This window comes from Coenobita brevimanus, chromosome 93 (assembly GCF_032717465.1).
Source record: "Coenobita brevimanus isolate Jiangsu-jjx chromosome 93, ASM3271746v2, whole genome shotgun sequence".
Classification (NCBI taxonomy): Eukaryota; Metazoa; Arthropoda; class Malacostraca; order Decapoda; family Coenobitidae; genus Coenobita; species Coenobita brevimanus.
In genome coordinates this window covers 44,902,129-44,921,674 of record NC_137046.1, presented here as the reverse complement: position 1 = coordinate 44,921,674, position 19,546 = coordinate 44,902,129, and the positions used below count along the sequence as shown (strand labels likewise).

At 41.5% G+C, this 19,546-nt stretch overlaps 1 protein-coding gene across 1 annotated transcript in view; it reads right to left on the bottom strand.

Annotated features, from left to right (window-relative positions):
• The window catches only part of Fmr1 (synaptic functional regulator FMR1), an 80,648-nt gene that overhangs the window by 45,816 nt on the left and 15,286 nt on the right, over positions 1-19,546 (bottom strand). The window contains exons 4-6 of the mRNA XM_080282512.1: positions 18,147-18,240; positions 15,831-15,973; positions 5,825-5,972 (exon numbers count right to left, since the gene is read on the bottom strand). Of these exons, the coding sequence (XP_080138638.1) occupies positions 5,825-5,972; positions 15,831-15,973; positions 18,147-18,240 (385 nt within the window). The remainder of the gene's footprint in view (positions 1-5,824; positions 5,973-15,830; positions 15,974-18,146; positions 18,241-19,546) is intronic.

The following is a 19,546-nucleotide window of genomic DNA, read 5'->3' as shown; positions in this document are numbered from 1 at the left end:
GTGTGTGTGTGTGTGTGTGTGTGTGTGTGTGTGTGTGTGTGTGTGTGTGTGTGTGTGTGTGTGTGTGTGTGTGTGTGTGTGTGTGTGTGTGTGTGTGTGTGTGTGTGTGTGTGTGTGTGTGTGTGTGTGTGTGTGTGTGTGTGTGTGTGTGTGTGTGTGTGTGTGTGTGTGTGTGTGTGTGTGTGTGTGTGTGTGTGTGTGTGTGTGTGTGTGTGTGTGTGTGTGTGTGTGTGTGTGTGTGTGTGTGTGTGTGTGTGTGTGTGTGTGTGTGTGTGTGTGTGTGTGTGTGTGTGTGTGTGTGTGTGTGTGTGTGTGTGTGTGTGTGTTGGGACTGCTGAGAAATGTACGTGGAGTACAGTGGGTGGATAGGATACAAAATAATGTAATTCCTGAAAGATGCGGAGTGAGGAAGTCGATGGACACAAGAATCGAAGAGAGTGTACTTAGATGGTATGGTCATGTGGAGAGAATGGATAACTAATAGAGTGGTGAAAAGGGTATATCTGAGCGAATTCGAAGGAAGGAGGAGGCGAGGTAGGCCTAGGAGAAGGTGGAGAGATATGGTGGATGAATGTGTGAGGAAGAGAGGTCTGGAAGTCAGTGAGGCTAGGGAACTGACAGGAGATTGAGCTGGCTGGATGAATGTTGTGAGAGAAGTGCATGATCAGGAATTTTGGCACCCCTTTTTAACACGGCAGCATCCAGACTGACTCTATCATATACAATATGATTATGTGAAGCTACAGAACATGGTGAATGTTTTTGGTGTATCCAACAGAGCCAGGATTCCGGGGGCTTGAGTGAATGGAAGTGTGTCCCACTGGACTGGGCAAATTTGGACTGCACACTGTTACTCCTTACCCTGCCCTAGGGTGGGAAAGGAGGTCCAGATAATGATGACGAATGATTATAAATATATACAGTATATATATGAGGCCTCTAACAACATAGTGTACAGAGCACCACTGCAAGCAAAACCAAGTTTAAGTATACCACTGTGCAGCCCAAACCCTCTATGATCTGGAAAGCAACCATGAGGTAGAGAAACCAACTGGCATTAGGGTCCACATTCCCCTTCTGTAACATGGTCTCACTCTCCGCTTCACCTCAGTGCGTCGACAAGCCTTCATGCTGGTCACAGAATGTACCAAGTGCCTTCCAGCAACGTGTTGTCTGGTGTTACCAGATACTAGCATTTCTTTATGCTCTCCAGTCATACATTTTTTTTATCCATCCATCCATCATTCAATCCTACATTGCCCCATGAGGAGCGTAGGAGCCCGGGGCTAGGCAGTTGGTCTCGACATTTAAGATGAGAGTGACCAACCTCACTCATTTTTTTTATAGTATTATTAATTATTGTACCATTATTCTAACATAATGGAATATTCTAGCATAAAACTGCATAATTTTAAGGGTAAGTTAACCATAATGTACAGAAAATGGGAAAGGCAGAGAGCTCAGCAAAACATTGGCAACTGTGATCTTGGAATCTGTCGCGACGTGACGCAGTTCTTTGTTTACCAGTCAGCCTAGAACAATACCTGGATTAACTAACAATTTTCAGAGCTGTTTTAGTGTTTTTTCCCATTGTTTCGAGAACATGAGTGGCTTTAGTAGTGATTAAAAAGCTGCTGGTCCTACTCATAACAGAAAAAGAGCGAGGAGACCCGAGATGTGGGCACGAAACATTAGTAAGAAGCTCAGGAACACTGAGCTTTTGTTTTTGCTTTTGTAAACATTTCTCATTGATATCTTTGGTTGGCTTGATTGTTAAAAATGCATACTCAGAGTACGTTTTGTCTCTCAATAACCACACTGGAGAAAAACGCAGCTATTGTTGTACCTTTCAGCTACTAATTTCTCTTCTACTAAGATTAGCATGACATGAAAGTACAAACTTCAAGCTAAAATATATATATATATATATATCATCATCATCATCATCATCATCATCATCAGCCGTTTGAGTATCCACTGCAGGATCGGCCTATCCCGACTGAAGTCGGGACGATACAGCCAATGTATCTCTACCAAGTGGCTTAGGCTGTCTAGTAGAGATTGTATGTAGGGCGAGAAGTGCTTGTTAGTGTAATTGTAGTGTTGGAGTGGCTTTGGATGTGTGTGTAGTCTGTGAACCAAGTGTAATCGACCCACGCAAGCCAACTGGGTGCAAGCATACTTTACAGTAAGCGACACTGGTTCAACCACAGCACCCCTGCTGTCCGCCAATGCAGTACGTGGCCGGGTGAACATTCCCAAAGTTTATTACCCTGGCAGGGCGCGAACCCTGGTCCAACCGTATACGAAACGCACACTCTAACACTGTACCACAGAGGCTCCATCTATATATATATATAAAAGCACTAAAAAATATTCATTAGTTCCAAAGTTAAGGCATTTTGAAAGTTACGCAACTTTAACTGCATTTTTCTCCGTTTTCAACATGTGGCGTTCGGTACAATATGTTATTAGGGGCCTCATATATATATATATATATATATATATATATATATATATATATATATATATACGTATATATATATATATATATATATATATATATATATATATATATATATATATATATATATATATATATATATATACAGTATATGTAGCAGCCGTGGCTCAGTGGGTTAGAGCGCTCCACTCTGACCGAAGGGTCGTAGGATTGAATCCACCCAAGGGTCATTGGTAGACATCAGGAAGGGCATCCGGTCATAAAATGCTACACGTTCCAGTCCAAAACTCCTCTACCCAGGGGCAACGCTTTAGCCCTTCAGGGATACCTGGCGTAAAACCAAATTATTATTATTTTTTTTTTAATATATACATCACATACCCTTGTCTCACTCCAACACTGATACTGAATCACTCATTTAGACATCACCCTCGTCTGACAAATGCTTCACTACCATTAAAAAACGTCTTCCAGCTTTCCATCTACATCATACATATGGTACATAAAACCTTCCATAGTCCTTCTCTATTCACCTTGTCATACATGTCTGCTACATCTGTAAATGCTACAGATATTTTGTAGTCCTTCTCAAAGACCTTATCTGGTACAGTACTATGAACTAGGATGAGTTTGTACACGTGGCAAATTCGGACATTTTTTGGTCATTTTTTTTTGCAAAGGTTGAATACTGAATACGTCACACAATATAATCAGGCAGAAACCTATTTGCCGTTTTTTTTTTTTTTCTCATACTGCTGTGATAATACCTTTTTTTATTCCCCTCATATTGCCATGGTAGTATCTTATTAAGTGCTGTGTATGTATCAGAAAATATTTTTTAAGGTATTTCTTCCTTAAAATTTCGTAAACTTAAACTTCATCCAACAGAAAGGATCTAGGGCACCTATACGTAAAGAAAGGATCTAGGGCACCTATAAGTAATCAATCTATGAAATTTTTTAGACTGGTGCGTAGAATGAATATAAAAATACAAAAACTGGCAATATCCGTATTTTGTGTATGCTTACTACTATTAGGAATATAATGAGAATACTGTATCTTTTTCAGGAAACCTGTGGTGAAGTCAAACATACATTTTAATATTATGAAAGCAATAAAATGCACTGACTGGTGGTTATGGCTTAAGAGCTCAATGGACCAGTCACCCACAGGGTACTTAATATCAGCCTTTGACCCAAAAACAGGAGCAGTAAGCAAAAAAAAATTAGTAATGAGTCTCCGAATACACCTTCGATGGTTTTCTATCTTCTTTTAAAGTTCCAAAAATATCCAAATTTACCCCAAAGAGGTATCTGATGACTGGAGAAAGATGCTTGGGCTGTTCCCAGCTGTTTTCTGTGGCTACCCAAACTATCCTCGGGCAGGAGGGATCTAAATTCATCCTGGGTTCAGGGTGAATTCAGACATCTATATACAAACTGCTACAAAAAACAAGAGTGCATTAATTTTGGGGATATTCATTCTTCGATCTCTTGTGGAAAAGTTTCTAGAGAAGCGAAAGAAGTTGGATGTGGCTTTCATGGATTTGGAGAAAGCATATGACAGGGTGGATGGATGAGGATTGTGGAAAGTATTATGAATATATGGAGCAGAAGGGACGTTGCTGAATGCTGTGAAGGGTATGTATGAGGGTGCTAAGGCTGCAGTGCGTGTGGATAGTGAACTGAGTGAATTTTTTTACTTGAAGGTTGGATTGAAACAGGGATGTGTCATGTCCCCATGGTTGTTCAATCTGTATATGGATGGGGTTATAAACAAGATACAAGGTAGGCCAGTGGATGTTGGAGTGGCCCTAATGAGAGAGGGCAATGTTTGGAAACTCCCTGTACTGTTGTTTGCAGATGATACTGTGCTGTTAAGTGAAGACAAAGGGGAGAAGCAAGGTTTGGTGGATGAGTTTGGGAGAGTGTGTACAAAGCAGAATCTAAAGGTGAATGAAGGGAAGAGTAAAGTTATGGTCTTCAAGAGAAGTGGAATCAATGAATGTACAGTAGGGCTAGATGAGGAGGATATGGAAAATGTGAGTGCATTTAAGTACACAGGTAGTGTGATGAGTATGGATGGAAGCTTGGAGTGTGAAGTGCTTGAAAAGGTACAATAAGGAAGAGAGGTTGCTGGTTCTTTGAATGCAGTGATAAGAAACAGGGAAGTAAGCATAGAAGTGAGAAAGTTACTACACGACAGTATTGTGATACCAACTCTAACGTATGGAAATGAAGCTCAGACCTTGTTGGAGGGACAGAAGTCAAGAGTGAGAGCAGTGGAAATGAATTATCTGAGAGGAGCATGTGGAGTCACATGGAGAGACAGACTAACAAATGAGGATGTGAAGGAGCATTGTGGTGTGGATGTGATGGGAATCGTTAGGAGAAACACATCGAGGTTTGGCCATGTGGAGAGGATGGAGAGTGAGGAGGAGGGGGGGAGAGGGAGGGGGAGGCCAAGGATGAGATGGAGGGATGGAGTGGAGAGGTATATAAGAGACGGGCGTTGAGCTGGGAGCAGGGCAGTGAAATGGCGGGGGACAGGGCAACATGGGGGCAATTTGTTTGTGGCCATACCTCATGGGATTAAGGCATCTGGCAATAGATAAATAGATAGATTAATGTTAGGTAGTATATTGGATCAGCCCCCTATAGGGTACTTTATACCTGTCTTAGACTAAAACTAAGAGCAGAGAAAAAATTAACTAAATTAAAAAAAGGGCAAGTGAATTCACCCACAATTCAGGGTACCTGTCGCAGTGGAAATATCTGAATCACAAATCCCGTACCACTAGCAAACCATCATGTTTATCACTCACCAGGCATTCTGACATATTTCTTAATCTCTCTATAATATACATACACAATATTTCATCCTCCAGTCAATATCTGTCAACATACCAAATCCCCCTTTACAGTGGCATATGTGCACATACCTGGCCTTACACAATTCACACTTTCCCATTTATCCTCTTCACACCCCTTCAACTTGGTTTCACAGAATGCCATAACATCAAATCTTGCATTCTTAAAACTCATTCACTACTTCCACTCTCATACATCATTATTCATATCTTTCACATCCTGCACTAACTTACAAGCCAGCCTAACTATTATTCTTGAACCCTAGGCAGACACAGGAGATTTTTACACTTTTGCTAGGAAGGAAATCTACATAATTTCAACTCCTTAAATTCATCAACACTATTTACTGTATTCCTTTTTTAGCATCCTGAAACTACCTGAGGTTGCCACACTGTGCATTCCCTCCCCATACCTGTTTTTTTACCCATCCCTTGCACTGGTGGAAAATAATAAAGGTAGTACAACAATGACGATGACATATCTATTGTACCTCGCCATAGATTTTAAAAACACAGCTGTTTTCCTCGAGCTCAATGTTGGTAACACCTTCTACCTTCCGTGCTTGCTGGATATTGGTCCCGTGCGCCCCGATAGCTAAACCCATCAAGTCTTCACGAACGCTGAACTCCTCAACATACCTGTGGGGAAAGCTATGGTCATGTCTCACTCACTCAACAATAAACCAACTGAGCCAAGTGTTGTTCTTGTTTGTTATTTTACATACACTAAGCACCAAAAACTATCATCATTAAATTATACCCCCAAATTTTACCACTTCTGTTCAATGGTATTTTGATTTATTCTTGCTAAAAACAAATGATTTAATCAACTTTGGACAGACCTCTACAGGTGATGCATTTTGAAGACTATGACTTCTCCAGTTCATAGTCTTTCCAAAGGCGAATAAATTTGTTTACTGGTAGCCATGGAAAATTATAAAGTATGACAATGGAGTAAAATACTATAACTATAAGAACTGATCAGGTACTACATTACAAAAAAATTCATTCATTTATTCACTCATCATAAAAAAAAAAATAATAATAATCTTTCAGCTGCTGGACTGACAAACTAAGCTCTAAATGAGTTTGAGCTGGAATAATAATAATAATAATAATAATAACAGTGAAAAAAAAAAAAAAGATAACAGTAATCAATGTCATCAATTACTGTACTGTATAATGCACACACAACTAAAATAAAATATTCAAAGATTCATGACTCACCAAAATCAGAGGTACCCTGAAAATGGCACATCCACCAATATACAGTAGGCTCGCACAGTGCATGAGAGATTGGGCGGTCCACGATCTCACGCAGTGTGAATTCGCGCACTGAGAATACATAATCTTATGGGAAAAATTACATACGGGCAGTACCCCCTCATACCTGAACATTTTTTGGCCCTTAGGGACATAATAAAGGTCAAATTTTTCAGACACTGTACTACAGATATTGCTAAATTAACAAAAATATGGGCAGTCACCTTAACCCCTTAACCGCGGGGCGTCACTTTCGTGACCCTTGGGAGCAAGGGATCATACCGCGGGGCGTCGCTTTTGTGATTCTGTGTTATTTTGAATTCACCCGGGCTTCCAAGTGGGGGCTTGTATCATCTATCAGTACTGCCAATGTCCAACACTAGTCAGCACTCCTAATCTCATCTGTACTCCCATCCATTGTTGACAATTTAGCCATTTCTCCCCGTTCTTGACTCCCCTCCCTACCCCCCTCCATTACCCTATCCCTCTCGCCTGCCCGGCCGTGCTACGCTAAGTAAATCTTCCTTGGAATTTTTCACTGATTTCATCCATTGAAATAAGCCCTATGTCCTATTCTTATACCAAATAATATATACAAGAAAGAAATAAGGTAAGTGAGAGTGCCATACACCTGGAATTGGCTAATTATCACCTGACAACACCTCACGTGCACTCGTTCGCTAATTTTCGCTGTTTTTTTCCCCTTGAAATATGCCATATAATCTATTTTCGTAATAAATATACATGTAAGGAGGGAAGGGAGAAGCCTAAGTGATATTTACATTCACCTGGAACTACCTAATTTATAATGTATTGTCTAGATTTCCTGCCAATCATATCAGTGCTAGACAAAGCTGTTTCAAGATCTAACATTGGTAGCTCTGAATATATATCTCCTAAGTAGGCCTCTAATCTATTTTCGTAATAAATATACATGTAAGGAGGGAAGGGAGAAGCCTAAGTGATATTTACATTCACCTGGAACTACCAAATTTATAATGTATTGTCTAGATTTCCTGCCAATCATATCAGTGCTAGACTTAGCTGTTTCAAGAACCAATATTGGTAACTCTGAATAACCAAATAAGCAGGCCTCCACGCTGGCCCTCCGTTATCAGTTTACTCTCACCTTCCGAAGCGAGGGTACGTATGTTTCTTCTTGCTGACTTCAAGGCCTTTTTTCACCCCCATGCAAATGGCCCTGTGACCTTTACCCCCTACTAAACCTCGCGTGGAAAGAGGTAAAGGGCTGACAATTGATAAAAGAGTGACTACGATCTTTCTATTGAGTAAAACAGTGCAACTGGAACTGTAAATAATGTGTAAATAATGTGTAAACAGCAAGTGAAAGTAATGAATGTAAATATACGTGAACAATGGAAAATAGTTTTATAAGTTATTTCAAGTGACAGTGCACAACACAGTGTAAATAAAATAGAAATGTAAATAACGTAAATAAAATAGAGAACGTAAATAGAAATGTAAATGAGTAGTATTATAAGAATACGAGTATATACCCTAGGAGTAATGAAAGTGAAAGTTTCACTCTAGCATGTCTGAATGCTATGAGTTATGAGAGTGAAGATGAAAGTGACATTCACTCTCAATGCCAGTATACAGGACGAGAAAGTGAATGCTACGTATTTTACTGAAAGAAATTGAATCCCTACAGTGACAATAAAATACTACTACTGAAGGAAACTTATGGATAAAGACTGTAGATATATATAAGTGTTATATAGTAATAGAAATATAAAGTGTGAGGGGTTTTATGAATAATAAATGACAGAGTAACAAAAGCGAACTAGTGCCAGTGCGATGATCAGACGCGCTCGTAATTTCCATTGCTTTCACAGTGTTTTTTTTTTTTTGAGTATGGATCCCAAACTACTTGAAAATTGTAGAATAGTGTTTATAGTGTTTGTATCTGGCTGTGGTAATCATATTACGGGTTGTCGGGAAGTGTAAAGTGGAGACTTCGTTACCCTACTTCAGAGGTCTCCACAAGTCCTACGGTAACCGACGAAGGCTCAACAATCATTCCAGGAGAAAGCTGAAGGTATGTGCCATAAGCATATGTAATTTTATTATTCTAGGACTAATAACTGATTTTTGGCAAATATTTTTTGAGAGTCTGTCGGAGTCCAAATAACCCCGCGGCACACGCAAGTCATTGGTAAACAAGCCCGCGGTGTAGGGGTTAACAACAGTAGACAACAGGCCTGATGGACTTAAGCAACAGGGGTTTTGAGGCGAGGCAATGTACTTACAGTGCCCCCGCCGCCACCCTAGACGCACCACGCTTGTTTAATGGTTGCCAAAATGTTGTATTTGTCCAGGCTATGACGGAAGAAATTTACAGCCTGTTGAATGTTACAATTCTTCCAGAATGCAGCGACAATCATTAAGGTGGGGGCTGCAGGTATGCCAGGTGAAGCAGGTGAGTCAGGTGGGGCTGTGGAGGTGGAGCAGGAGGCGGCTGGTGAGTCAGGTGGGGCAGTGGAGGAGGAGGGGATGGTGGCGGGCGAGTCAGGGGAGGTGGTGAGGGGAGGATCCTCCCTCTCCTCCTCGCTACTGCTCACATTTTTGGCAATTTCCTTCATCTCTTCTTGCTTGTTTGTTTTATTCCTCATCTTAAGGACGTATTGGTAGTATAACAACTTGGTATTCATGAAATAAACGTCATTATTACAGAAACTGGGTATCTATTCTAACTTACTGTTATTGCCAAAGTTGTTATTGGCGAGATCTTACTGTAGACTCCTCTTGAGCACCTTCCCCACGAGCCTCTAGGTCACTATTGGCACATTGTGTGGGGGTGGGGGTTGCATACTGATGGAAAATGGCGTTTTTAAGCCATTCCTTGCCTCTACCTCGTGTTTTGTGAGGTAAACTTGCGCATTCGAGGTTTTTGGTTATTATTTTTGGTCACTTGTTCACAATGCGATTCGCGCACTCTGAACTCGTGCAGTAGATGAGTGTACTGTACTTAAGTTTTCTAACCTAATTTCCCTTGCATGAGATGAAAAAAAATATTTAAGAGTACACGTACATGAATATCTTAAGCAAGTGGATCCATCATCATTATCCTTATCCCAACCTCCTTTCCGACCCTAGGAAGGGGTGAGGAGTAGAAACATCCAGACAGCCCAATTTGCCCAAATCAATGGGGCATGCTTCCATTCACTCATCTTTCAAGCCCACAGAATCCTGGCTCCATCTGATAGTCCAAAAAATTTCACCATGTTCTCAAGCTTCACATATACTTATCTGACTGAGCCAATCCGAACTCTGTTACGTTAAAAAGAGGTGCATCCCTGGTAATGCATTCCTTCCCACAAAATTCATCCAGCCAGCTCGATCTCTTGTCAGTACCTTAGCCTCACCAACTTCCATACCTCTCATCCTCACACACTCATCCACTATATCCCTTCACAATCTTCTTGGCTTCACTCACCTCCTTCCTCCTTCAAATTTACTCAGAGATACCATTTTCACTCTGCTGTCATATATTCTCCCCACATGACCAAACCATCTCAGTACACTCTCCTCGATTCTGGTGTCCACAGACTTCCTCACTTTGCATCTTTCACAAACCACATTATTCCATACTATCCACTCTCTATACTCCACATATATTCCTCAGCAGTCCTACCTCCACTGCTTTTACTCCTGACTTTTCATTTTCATGCCACACCATAACCTTCCACCCATATGTTAAAATTGGCACTAATACTCCTTCACGTAAGCCATGCGCAGCTGCAATACTCAAGCCTCTGTTTCTTATCAAGCTCTTCGTAGCACCAGCTACTTTCCTTTCTTATGTCACTCTACTTTCCACTTCTTTTGCACATTTTCCTCTCTTTTCTATCACTGTACCAATGTATTTGAACTCTCTCACCAATTCTAGTCTCTCTCCATTCACTGTAACATCACACTGGGAGTCACCATCTCTCTCAATAACCATCAATTTACTCTTTTCTACATTTACTCTTAAGAAACGATGCTCACAAACATCTTCAAAACTCTGAACTAGCCTACCAAGTTCTTGTTCAGTATTTGCAAGGTGCAATGCATCATCAGCATACATCAAATTTGAGATATTCCATCCATTACCACTCATTACCAATGCCATCCCCCTCTCCATTACTTATGTCTTTACTTCTCTCATCACCCCATCCATATATATATACTGAACAACCATGGGGACACCACACGACCTTACTGCAAACCAACACTGATCATGAACCATTCACTTATCCCCTTCGCGCACAATGACTCAAAACGAGACAAAATGGTGTTAGTCTGAAGAGAAACTGATGATGCACCATGACACACTTGTCACTGCTGGTCTGAAGGGATGCTGATTAGGCAATTCTGGACAAAAATATTCACCAAAAATTATGTTTTAGAATGAAATGCATCAATACTATATGCATCATAAGGGAGGGTGTCTATTTCCAGGCCAACAATCTCAAATAGTTGGCAGTCTCTCTCTTTTTAGTTCGGGGGATGGGGGAGAGAGGGGCCATGTGCGACTTTTGACGATTTACTCAAAAACTCTTGGTCGCATCAGAATGCCGACAACGCTACGTGAAAGCTCATGAAATTCTACATCTAGACATATGCTTAGCTCTTGCATTATGCAGGCAAAATTTTGTGCTAGAGTGTAAGGCAGTTATTTTCACTATTTGGTTCAATACTACAGTATCCTCACTTTATCTTTGTGTGCATATATAATTAATAAGACATTATTGTATGTATCACTGTTAACATGTACACGATAATGCATTTACGTGAGGGTATTAATTATGGGTTCAGACTGCTGTGGTAGCATTGAGAGTTGGCATAGTTTGCTAGGTTTGGATGTGCATGGTCAGTAACTTGGCCTGACCACTGCCTTCAAGGATTTAGCAGAAAGTACGAAAATACCGGAAAAGTTTCCCTTGTATTGAGCCTTGGTCACAGAACTATATTTTGCGGAAAATTCAAGAAAACGACTGAATTAGTTTGTTAAATTGTGCATCTACTGTAAATGAAAGAAAAGGGACCTCTACTTTCTTTCTGTTAATTTGGATAAGGCCTTTGACAGAATTCCAAGGGAGATGGTGACATGGCAACAAGAAAGTTTGGGATTGAGAGGTGGCTGGTTAGAGTGATTATGGTGGGGCATGCAACAGGGGTCAGTCTAGACCCCCTGATTCTTTGTCTTGGTGCCTGAAGCTCACCCATATGACTTCAGAAACAGACTCCCAAGGGAGATGCTGTATACTGATGACTTAGTGTTGAGTGCAGATAATGAAAAGGAGGCAGAGGAAAGATTTAGGAAATGGAGAGACAAAATGGGACAGAAGAGTTTGAGGGCAAATGCAGATAAAACAAAATCTAGGGCTGGTGGCAGTACTGTCCAAGCAGGAAGAGTGTGTCCATGTGCAGTTTGCTAAAAAGGTATGGTAAGTAACTCCATCTTGTGAAGTGTTTGTGATAAGTGTGTGCAAAAGAGATGTAGTGATATCAGAGGTGGGCTGCAAAATAATGCTGATTTCATGTGTGAGGTGTGTTGGAAGGAGCATGTAGTGATTGTCAAGTGTGCAAAGATTGATCTTGCTGGAGAGTCTCTCAAGTGTGTGAAGGAGTTTTGTTATTTGGGGGACATGTATGTGCTGGAGGTGGGGCTGGAGTTAACTCTGTAGCTACAGTAAGGAGTGGTTGTGTAGTGCCCGGAAGTGATAATGAAAGACCCTCACACCCCTCTGTACGCCCCAATAGGACATTTTTAGTCGAAGTTTACCCCTCCCCCAACCACGAGGCCCATTCCAGCCTCCCCCCACATTACCCCCCTACCTTGTATACTCCTACCTACCCTACCCCCTCCCTCCCTCTCAGCCCCATACTACCCTCCTACCCCCAGTGAACCATCGTGTGATAGCGAGCACGAAGCTTGACTTGCTCCCCCCCCCCCAAAGCCTCTCCTCCCCCACCCCCAACACATGTACACGTGGTTTATATGTATTGCCTTGGTTTTTTTTTTCCTGTGCCTTTTCGTATCTGAACATAATAAATGCTTCTCTGTGTACTATTCTATACATGCTAACACATGCAATTACAGGCATTTGGGCTCCAGCCCACCCATCACCACCCAGCCCCCTCCCCTCACCACCACCCAGCCCCATCCCCCCACCACCACCCCTCCACCTCAATACACCTATTGTCTTAGGCGCCATGTTTCTGAAAGTTTCTGAAGTACCATGAGGCACTGCAGGATTACTCCCCATATGTGAATTATCTCCCCATACCTGCAAACACACCTGTTTGCATGGTTGATATGCTAACTCACATAGATTTTGTTTGTTTTAACTAGCCAAATTAGTTGTTTCCATAAATGATCTCCCATGGTTCAATGTACTCGTTGTGGGCCTTCTCCCCGATTGAATTTTATCTCCCCACACATACATACACATCTGTTTTCATAGTAGTTGGTCAATAACAACCTAAAGTGCTCTACTTTGATGAGAAATAATGGTTTTATCCAACCTCCATACCTACAAACCTTCTCCCCACAGGGTACTTTATCTCCCCAAAAGCAAGTAATCTCCCCATACCCCAAAACACCTGTTCTCGGGCTTGGTGTGACATGTGATATAGCAATGACCTATTTCAGTAATAGAAATAATTATCAAAACTAAGGGGGCTTTTGAAAATTTTGGGGGGGTAACTTTTTTTTTTTTTAACTTTGACCCTCGATTGTGCGGTAACCATTACGCCTAGGGGGGTGCTGATTGCGCTGTTGGGTGTGTACATTTTTCCTCTTTAGCCAGAACACATTGATTTTCCCTTGGTGTAAGTCGAAAAAACACCCCCGAATTGCAGCTCCAGCAGCAGACGAGCCAGATCGAATTGCGGTATTTAGGGGTTAACGTGCACACAAGCTTATTAGATAGCTACATAATGTGATCTTTGTTTTGCAGTAAACTATGGTTACTGTCAGTGGATCTCCTGTTGTGAATAAAAGTGCAGTAGTGTCAGCAGATGATAAGAGGTATGTCATTGTTACTGAGGATGTCTTCTTTAATATAAAAGAGAAAAAGAGAGATATGAGGGTGCTTCTCCTATAAACCCTTCACGCCTCACAATGAAGACTTTAGTAACATACTTGTTGCTTCTGATAAGATCAAAGACCTGATCATGTTTCACTGGAAATCATCAATGAGTAGCTGGAACAAAAGGAGCAGAAGCCTTACACAGTTTCAACACTTAACAAGGATCTTCACAGAACCGGTTACCAAATTCACACACACTCCCGGACGACCACAGTTGTTCCCTTTGAAGCCTAGCAGCCTCAGAACCCAGAACTCCCTTCCAACCAAGCCCTTCCTTCATTTGTCAAAAATAATGTCCCAAACATCTATAAATCTGTTGTGGTGGTGTGACAGAATGAGGGAGTGTAAGTATTCCAGCACAAGAGTTTGATTATTGTACGAAAGTAAAGGTATAGCAATAATTTGTGAATAAAAATGGTTGTAGCTCAGACTAAATAGTTGCCTATTTTTACACATACTTCACTGTAACATCAAAAGCAAACATAACCAACACTAAGTTTCTCCCAGATCTAAATAATATATTGGATGTGATCCAACTATATATCATACCACTAACAGCATAATTTACCATCATACCAGTTACTCAGGCCACCTTTACTTCCTGTCCCTACCTTCACCATTATTACCTCTACTAGCATCACTACTACTATGGTACCGGATACCACCATAATTTCCTGATGATAAATCAGACACAATGTTTTCTTCTACTACATGACAATTTAGGTAAAATACCCATTCACAATGATTGTTTCATTTTTTTCGTTTCATTTTTAAAGGCTCCAACATGCTTGCATGTGATGGCCTTGGTCACCTCGTGGTGGCTCTCCATGCTGCACGATCCATTGCAGCCTCCCTGTTCAGTCCCTTAACCCTTAAGTCATACTTAATGACCTCGTCCCATGTCTTTCTCGGTCTACCCCTCATAACCCCACCCCCAGTATTAACATTCCTCACCTTCCTCACCCAATTATCATCCCCCATCCTCTCCACATGTCCAAATCATCTCACTCTACCTCTCCTCATCACAACACCAATACATTCCAGTCCCATCCTACCTCTCAACTCTCCATCGTAAACCCAGCCCCCCCAGACCTTGGACGCAGGGACACACTACACATCCACCTAATCATTGTCATTTCTGTACGTCTGAGCCAATGAATATCCTCCTCCTTCACTGCCCAGGTCTCACTACCATACAGCATTACACTCCTAACACATGCTGCATACAAAGACCCCTTCGTACGTAGGGAGAGTCCTCTCAATGTCAGGAGAGGCAAGAGCTCCCTGAACTTCTTCCAACCACTTCTCACCCTAGCCATAGAGCTAGCTCCAGCCCCACCTCCAGCACACAACATGTCTCCCAAATAACAAAACTCTTCCACACACTCAAGAGATTCACCAGCAAGTTCAATCCTTTCACGTCTGACAATTTCCACCTGCTCTCCCCGACATGCTGTACACATAAAATCAGCATTATCTCGCAGCCTACCTCTGATACCACTACATCTCTTATGCACTCATTTATCACAAACACCGCACAAGATGGAATTACTTCCCACGCCCTTGTGGCAAACTGCACATGGCCACTCTCCCTCGTCTTCAGCAGTACCGCCACCAACCGTAGATATCATCACTTTTGTTTTATCTGCATTTACCCTTAAGCCCTTGTTCCCCATACCATCTCTCCACTTCCTAAACCTTTCCTCCACCTCCCTTTCACTCTCTGCAATCAACACCAAATCATCAGCAAACAACAACTCCCACGGGAGTCCGTTTCTAAAGTCACGTGAAAGGGCTTCAAGTAACATGATAAACAACATGGGAATCAAAACTGACCCCTGATGCACACCAACATTCACGGAAAACTCATTACTCAAATCTCCATTCACTCTTACCTGGATGTGAGCACCCACATACATAGCCATAACCACCCTAACCAGCCACTCCTCCAAGCCAAGCTTTCTCATTGCCCACTTCACCACCTCTCTAGGGACTCTGTCAAAGGCCTTTTCCAAATCAACAAAAACAAAATAAAGATCCCCTCTCCTACCAATATATGCTTAAACTCTGAAACTCATGACAAGGAAAATTAAGCATTCTATATGGTTATATCAAATCATAATTCTTCACCTACCCTGCTATAGACTGAAGCTTGGTGGATTCCAGCTGCTTTGCAGCCTCTTCTGTTCGGTACAGGAGGACAATCTTCTGCTTCAAGTTACGAAAGTGCATGTCAGAAAGCATGTGGGCCAGCTTCAGACACTGGTCATTCCGTGACTATAAAGAAAGGAAACAAGAGTTAAGATAATGTACCACAGTCAAGACATCATCATCATCATCATCCAGACCTCCTTTCCCACCCAAGGGCAGGGTGAGGAGTAGCAATGTCCAGACAGCACAAACTTGCCCAATCCAATAGGCCACACTTCCATTCACTCATCATTCAAGCCCCTGGAATCCTGGCTCTACTGGATACGCCAAAAACATTCACCACATTCTGCAGCTTCACACAAACGTATCCGATTGAGTCAATCCGGACACTGCCATGCTCACAAGGGGTGCCAAAATCCCTGATCATGCACTTCTCACAACATTCATCCAGCCAGCTCGATCTCTTGTCAGTTTCATAGCCTCACCGACTTCCAAACCTCTCTTCCTCAAACACTCATCCACCATATCTCTCCACCTTCTCTTTGTCCTACCTCGCCTCCTCCCTCCTTCAAATTCGCTCAGGTATACCTTTTTCAACCACTCTATTGTTATCCATTCTTTCCACATGACCATACCATCTCAGGACACTCTCTTCGATTCTGGTGTCCACCGACTTCCTCACTCCACACCTTTCACGAATCACATTATTTCATATCCTATCCAACCTCTGTACTCCACATACATTCCTCAGCAGTCCCATCTCCACTGCTCTTACTCTTGACTTTTCATTTTTATGCCACACCATAGTCTCACACCCATATGTTAAAGTTGGCACTAACACTCCCTCGCGTAAGCCTCGTGCAGCTCCAACACTCATGCCTCTGTTTCTTATCAAGGCTCAGTAGCAATATAATGGATTAATCCAATATTTAGTAACCTAAAAGCCAAAACTTGGCTCCAGTCTGGTCCAGCACGCAGGTGCAATGCAGCATTATGGCCATTCTAACAAATGCAAAATTTCTCAAAATTTTCATTAATTAACTGATGCATGTAAGCAAAGTGGAGCTTTTATAGATGATAAGTTAAAAACCCTAAAAAAAATAAGCAAATTAAAATGATTTCTACTGCCATCTGGAACACTATTACAGAACTATATGGCACCTCCTCCTAAACCCTTTTGATAAGGACCCTGCTCCTTGAAAACTCCTGTATAATCCCCATCAGTGTTACTGGGATTATCACTGTCCCTTCTGATATTAAAAAATAACTATAGCACCTGCATCAAAAAATGCAAATTTGAGTTAAAAAAAAAAAAAAAAAAAAAAAAAAAAAAAAAAAAATGAAATGATGGTACTACGGTCACTTTCAAATGGCACTTGGTGGTCTTATGGTTAGAAAGTGATGGTGATGTCAAAGGAACAGGTTTAATATGAAAGGAACGGCTAGAGGTTTTTCTATTACAGCAAGTCAGCATGATCAACAGTCTAGTCACTTGACCTTGTATATACTCCACAGCAAACACAAAAACCCAGGCCCCAACCACTACAGTAAAAGTCCTCTCATTCGGCATCTGGTCTTACAGTATTTCCGGTCTTTTGGCGGTTTTCATAGTCCCATTAAGAAAGCTTTCTACTCTTCCAGCACATATGCCGAGCCAATTGGCACCCGTGTGCCCATAGTTGCCAATTTGGCACTGTCGGCGCTACATCTAGTGCTTTTCATAATAACAGCTTGCCAATAAATATCATATTTTCTTCTACATGTAGTGTGTTTTGAAGTCTGATTTACCCCCCAAATTTGAACAGCTCACCTATAGCTTCGCACATTTTAAAGCTGAGCTTAGCGCTTTTGAAGATTTCTACTTGCCAACACTGCATGCATTGTCGGCCATCATGACACGTTGAGTGTCTGGCTTTGTGTGCGGGACCTTTCGAAATTTTGGAAAGTCTATCATGCTATTTTATGGTGTACATATTTAAATACACCTAGGTTAAGGTAAGTTCATGTGTTTTGTATCATTAAATACATTAAATGTAAGCTGTTTAATAAATATTTAGTGCTTGGGGTTAACCAATAATATTTGCTAGACACTGTGTTTACAGTGGGGTGACCGCCCAAGATAGCTGGAAACTTTCTGGCAGGTTTTCCTGGTCAATTGGCAGTTTCTGCTCTTTCGGCACCTGTTTGGTCCCAAAGATGCCAAATGAGAGGATTTTACTGTATTGATACTATCCTTCTAGTGACCCTAAGCAGGATTACAGTTACAAATATGGCTGTACAGGATGTAAAACACACTTACTAATAGAACCAAACTGTGAGTTTCAGGATTGTATACACAACTAGACGCCGCACAAGCTTTCTTGAATGGGTTGTGAACAGATTCCATCCGGGCACTGTAATAAAGAAAACACAAATCAGATTTTTTATGTACTACCTGTCCTTTAAGTACACCAAATTATAAGTGATAAAAGCATACATAGGGCTTAAAATGTCATTTTATAAAATTCAAGGTAAAAGTTCAACTAAACAAAACAAACTAAAAATTATACCATCATTTCCAATTACAGTGGAGTCTCTTTTATCCGAGATTCTTTTAAACATAATACGCCATTAACCGTAAGTTTGACTAAAACATTCTCATGTCGATTAACCGCAAAAATCTTAAATCTATCCGAAAATTCAAACACGGTGGGCATGTTTCGCGTCACTAGCGTTAGTAGACGGTTGCTCCGCTGGTCACTAGAGTGAGCGTTGTTGCACCAGCCCCCAATCACCACCTTGGAAGATTTGGATGATGTGGATATGATTGAATGAGGAAACAGAAAATATGAAAAACAATTAGGTTTAAGACTATATTTGTTTGAATTGCTTAATGAATTCCGTAATTGTTTTGGTGAAGGTGTATTTGAGTGAACGTTGATTTAAGTTGACAGTTCCTAGTACAGTTACAAAAGTGCAGTTACACAATTATGTAGTTACTACAGTGCATTTGTGTCTTGGTGATGGTTGAGTGGCTTTGGGGGTACTGGTGGTGGTGGTGGGCTAGACGTCACCAGAAATGGGTAATGGGTGAGTACAATACTCTTCCCTTGTATCCTACATATTATTACAGTATCTTTCATCCGAAAAAATCGATTAAACGAAACTTTAAAAGTCCCATGATTTTCGGATAAAAGAGACTCCACTGTATTTTAGGAAACCATTTACTACACTGGGTGGTAACCATATAACCAAATTATGGCACCTGGTGGTTTAGTGAGTAATTAAGGTGCTCTAATCGGACTAAGCTGGTGCAGGTTTATATCCAAGGGATGGTTGGGGCTAATTGCTCACGTAATGCCACTCAGGGATGAGTGAGGTTGGTCACGCTCATCTTAAATGTCAGGACCAACTTGCCTAGCCCCAGGCTCCTATGCTCCTCATGGTGCAACATAGGGTTGGATGATGGATGGACAAATGGAAGAAAATGCAGGAGAGGACTGCAACTGGGAAGTTGGGGGGAGGAGGGATGCAACTGGAATGTAGTGGTGCTGTGAGAAGGAGAGGTAGATTTGAGAAGGTTTGGGCATGTTGAGAGAATGGAGGATGATAAATGGGTGCAGAAGGTGAGAAGTGTGAACACTGGGGTTTGGGTTGTGAGAAGCAAACAGAAAAAGACCTGGGATGAGGTCATAGTGTGTCCTCAAGGATAAGGGACTG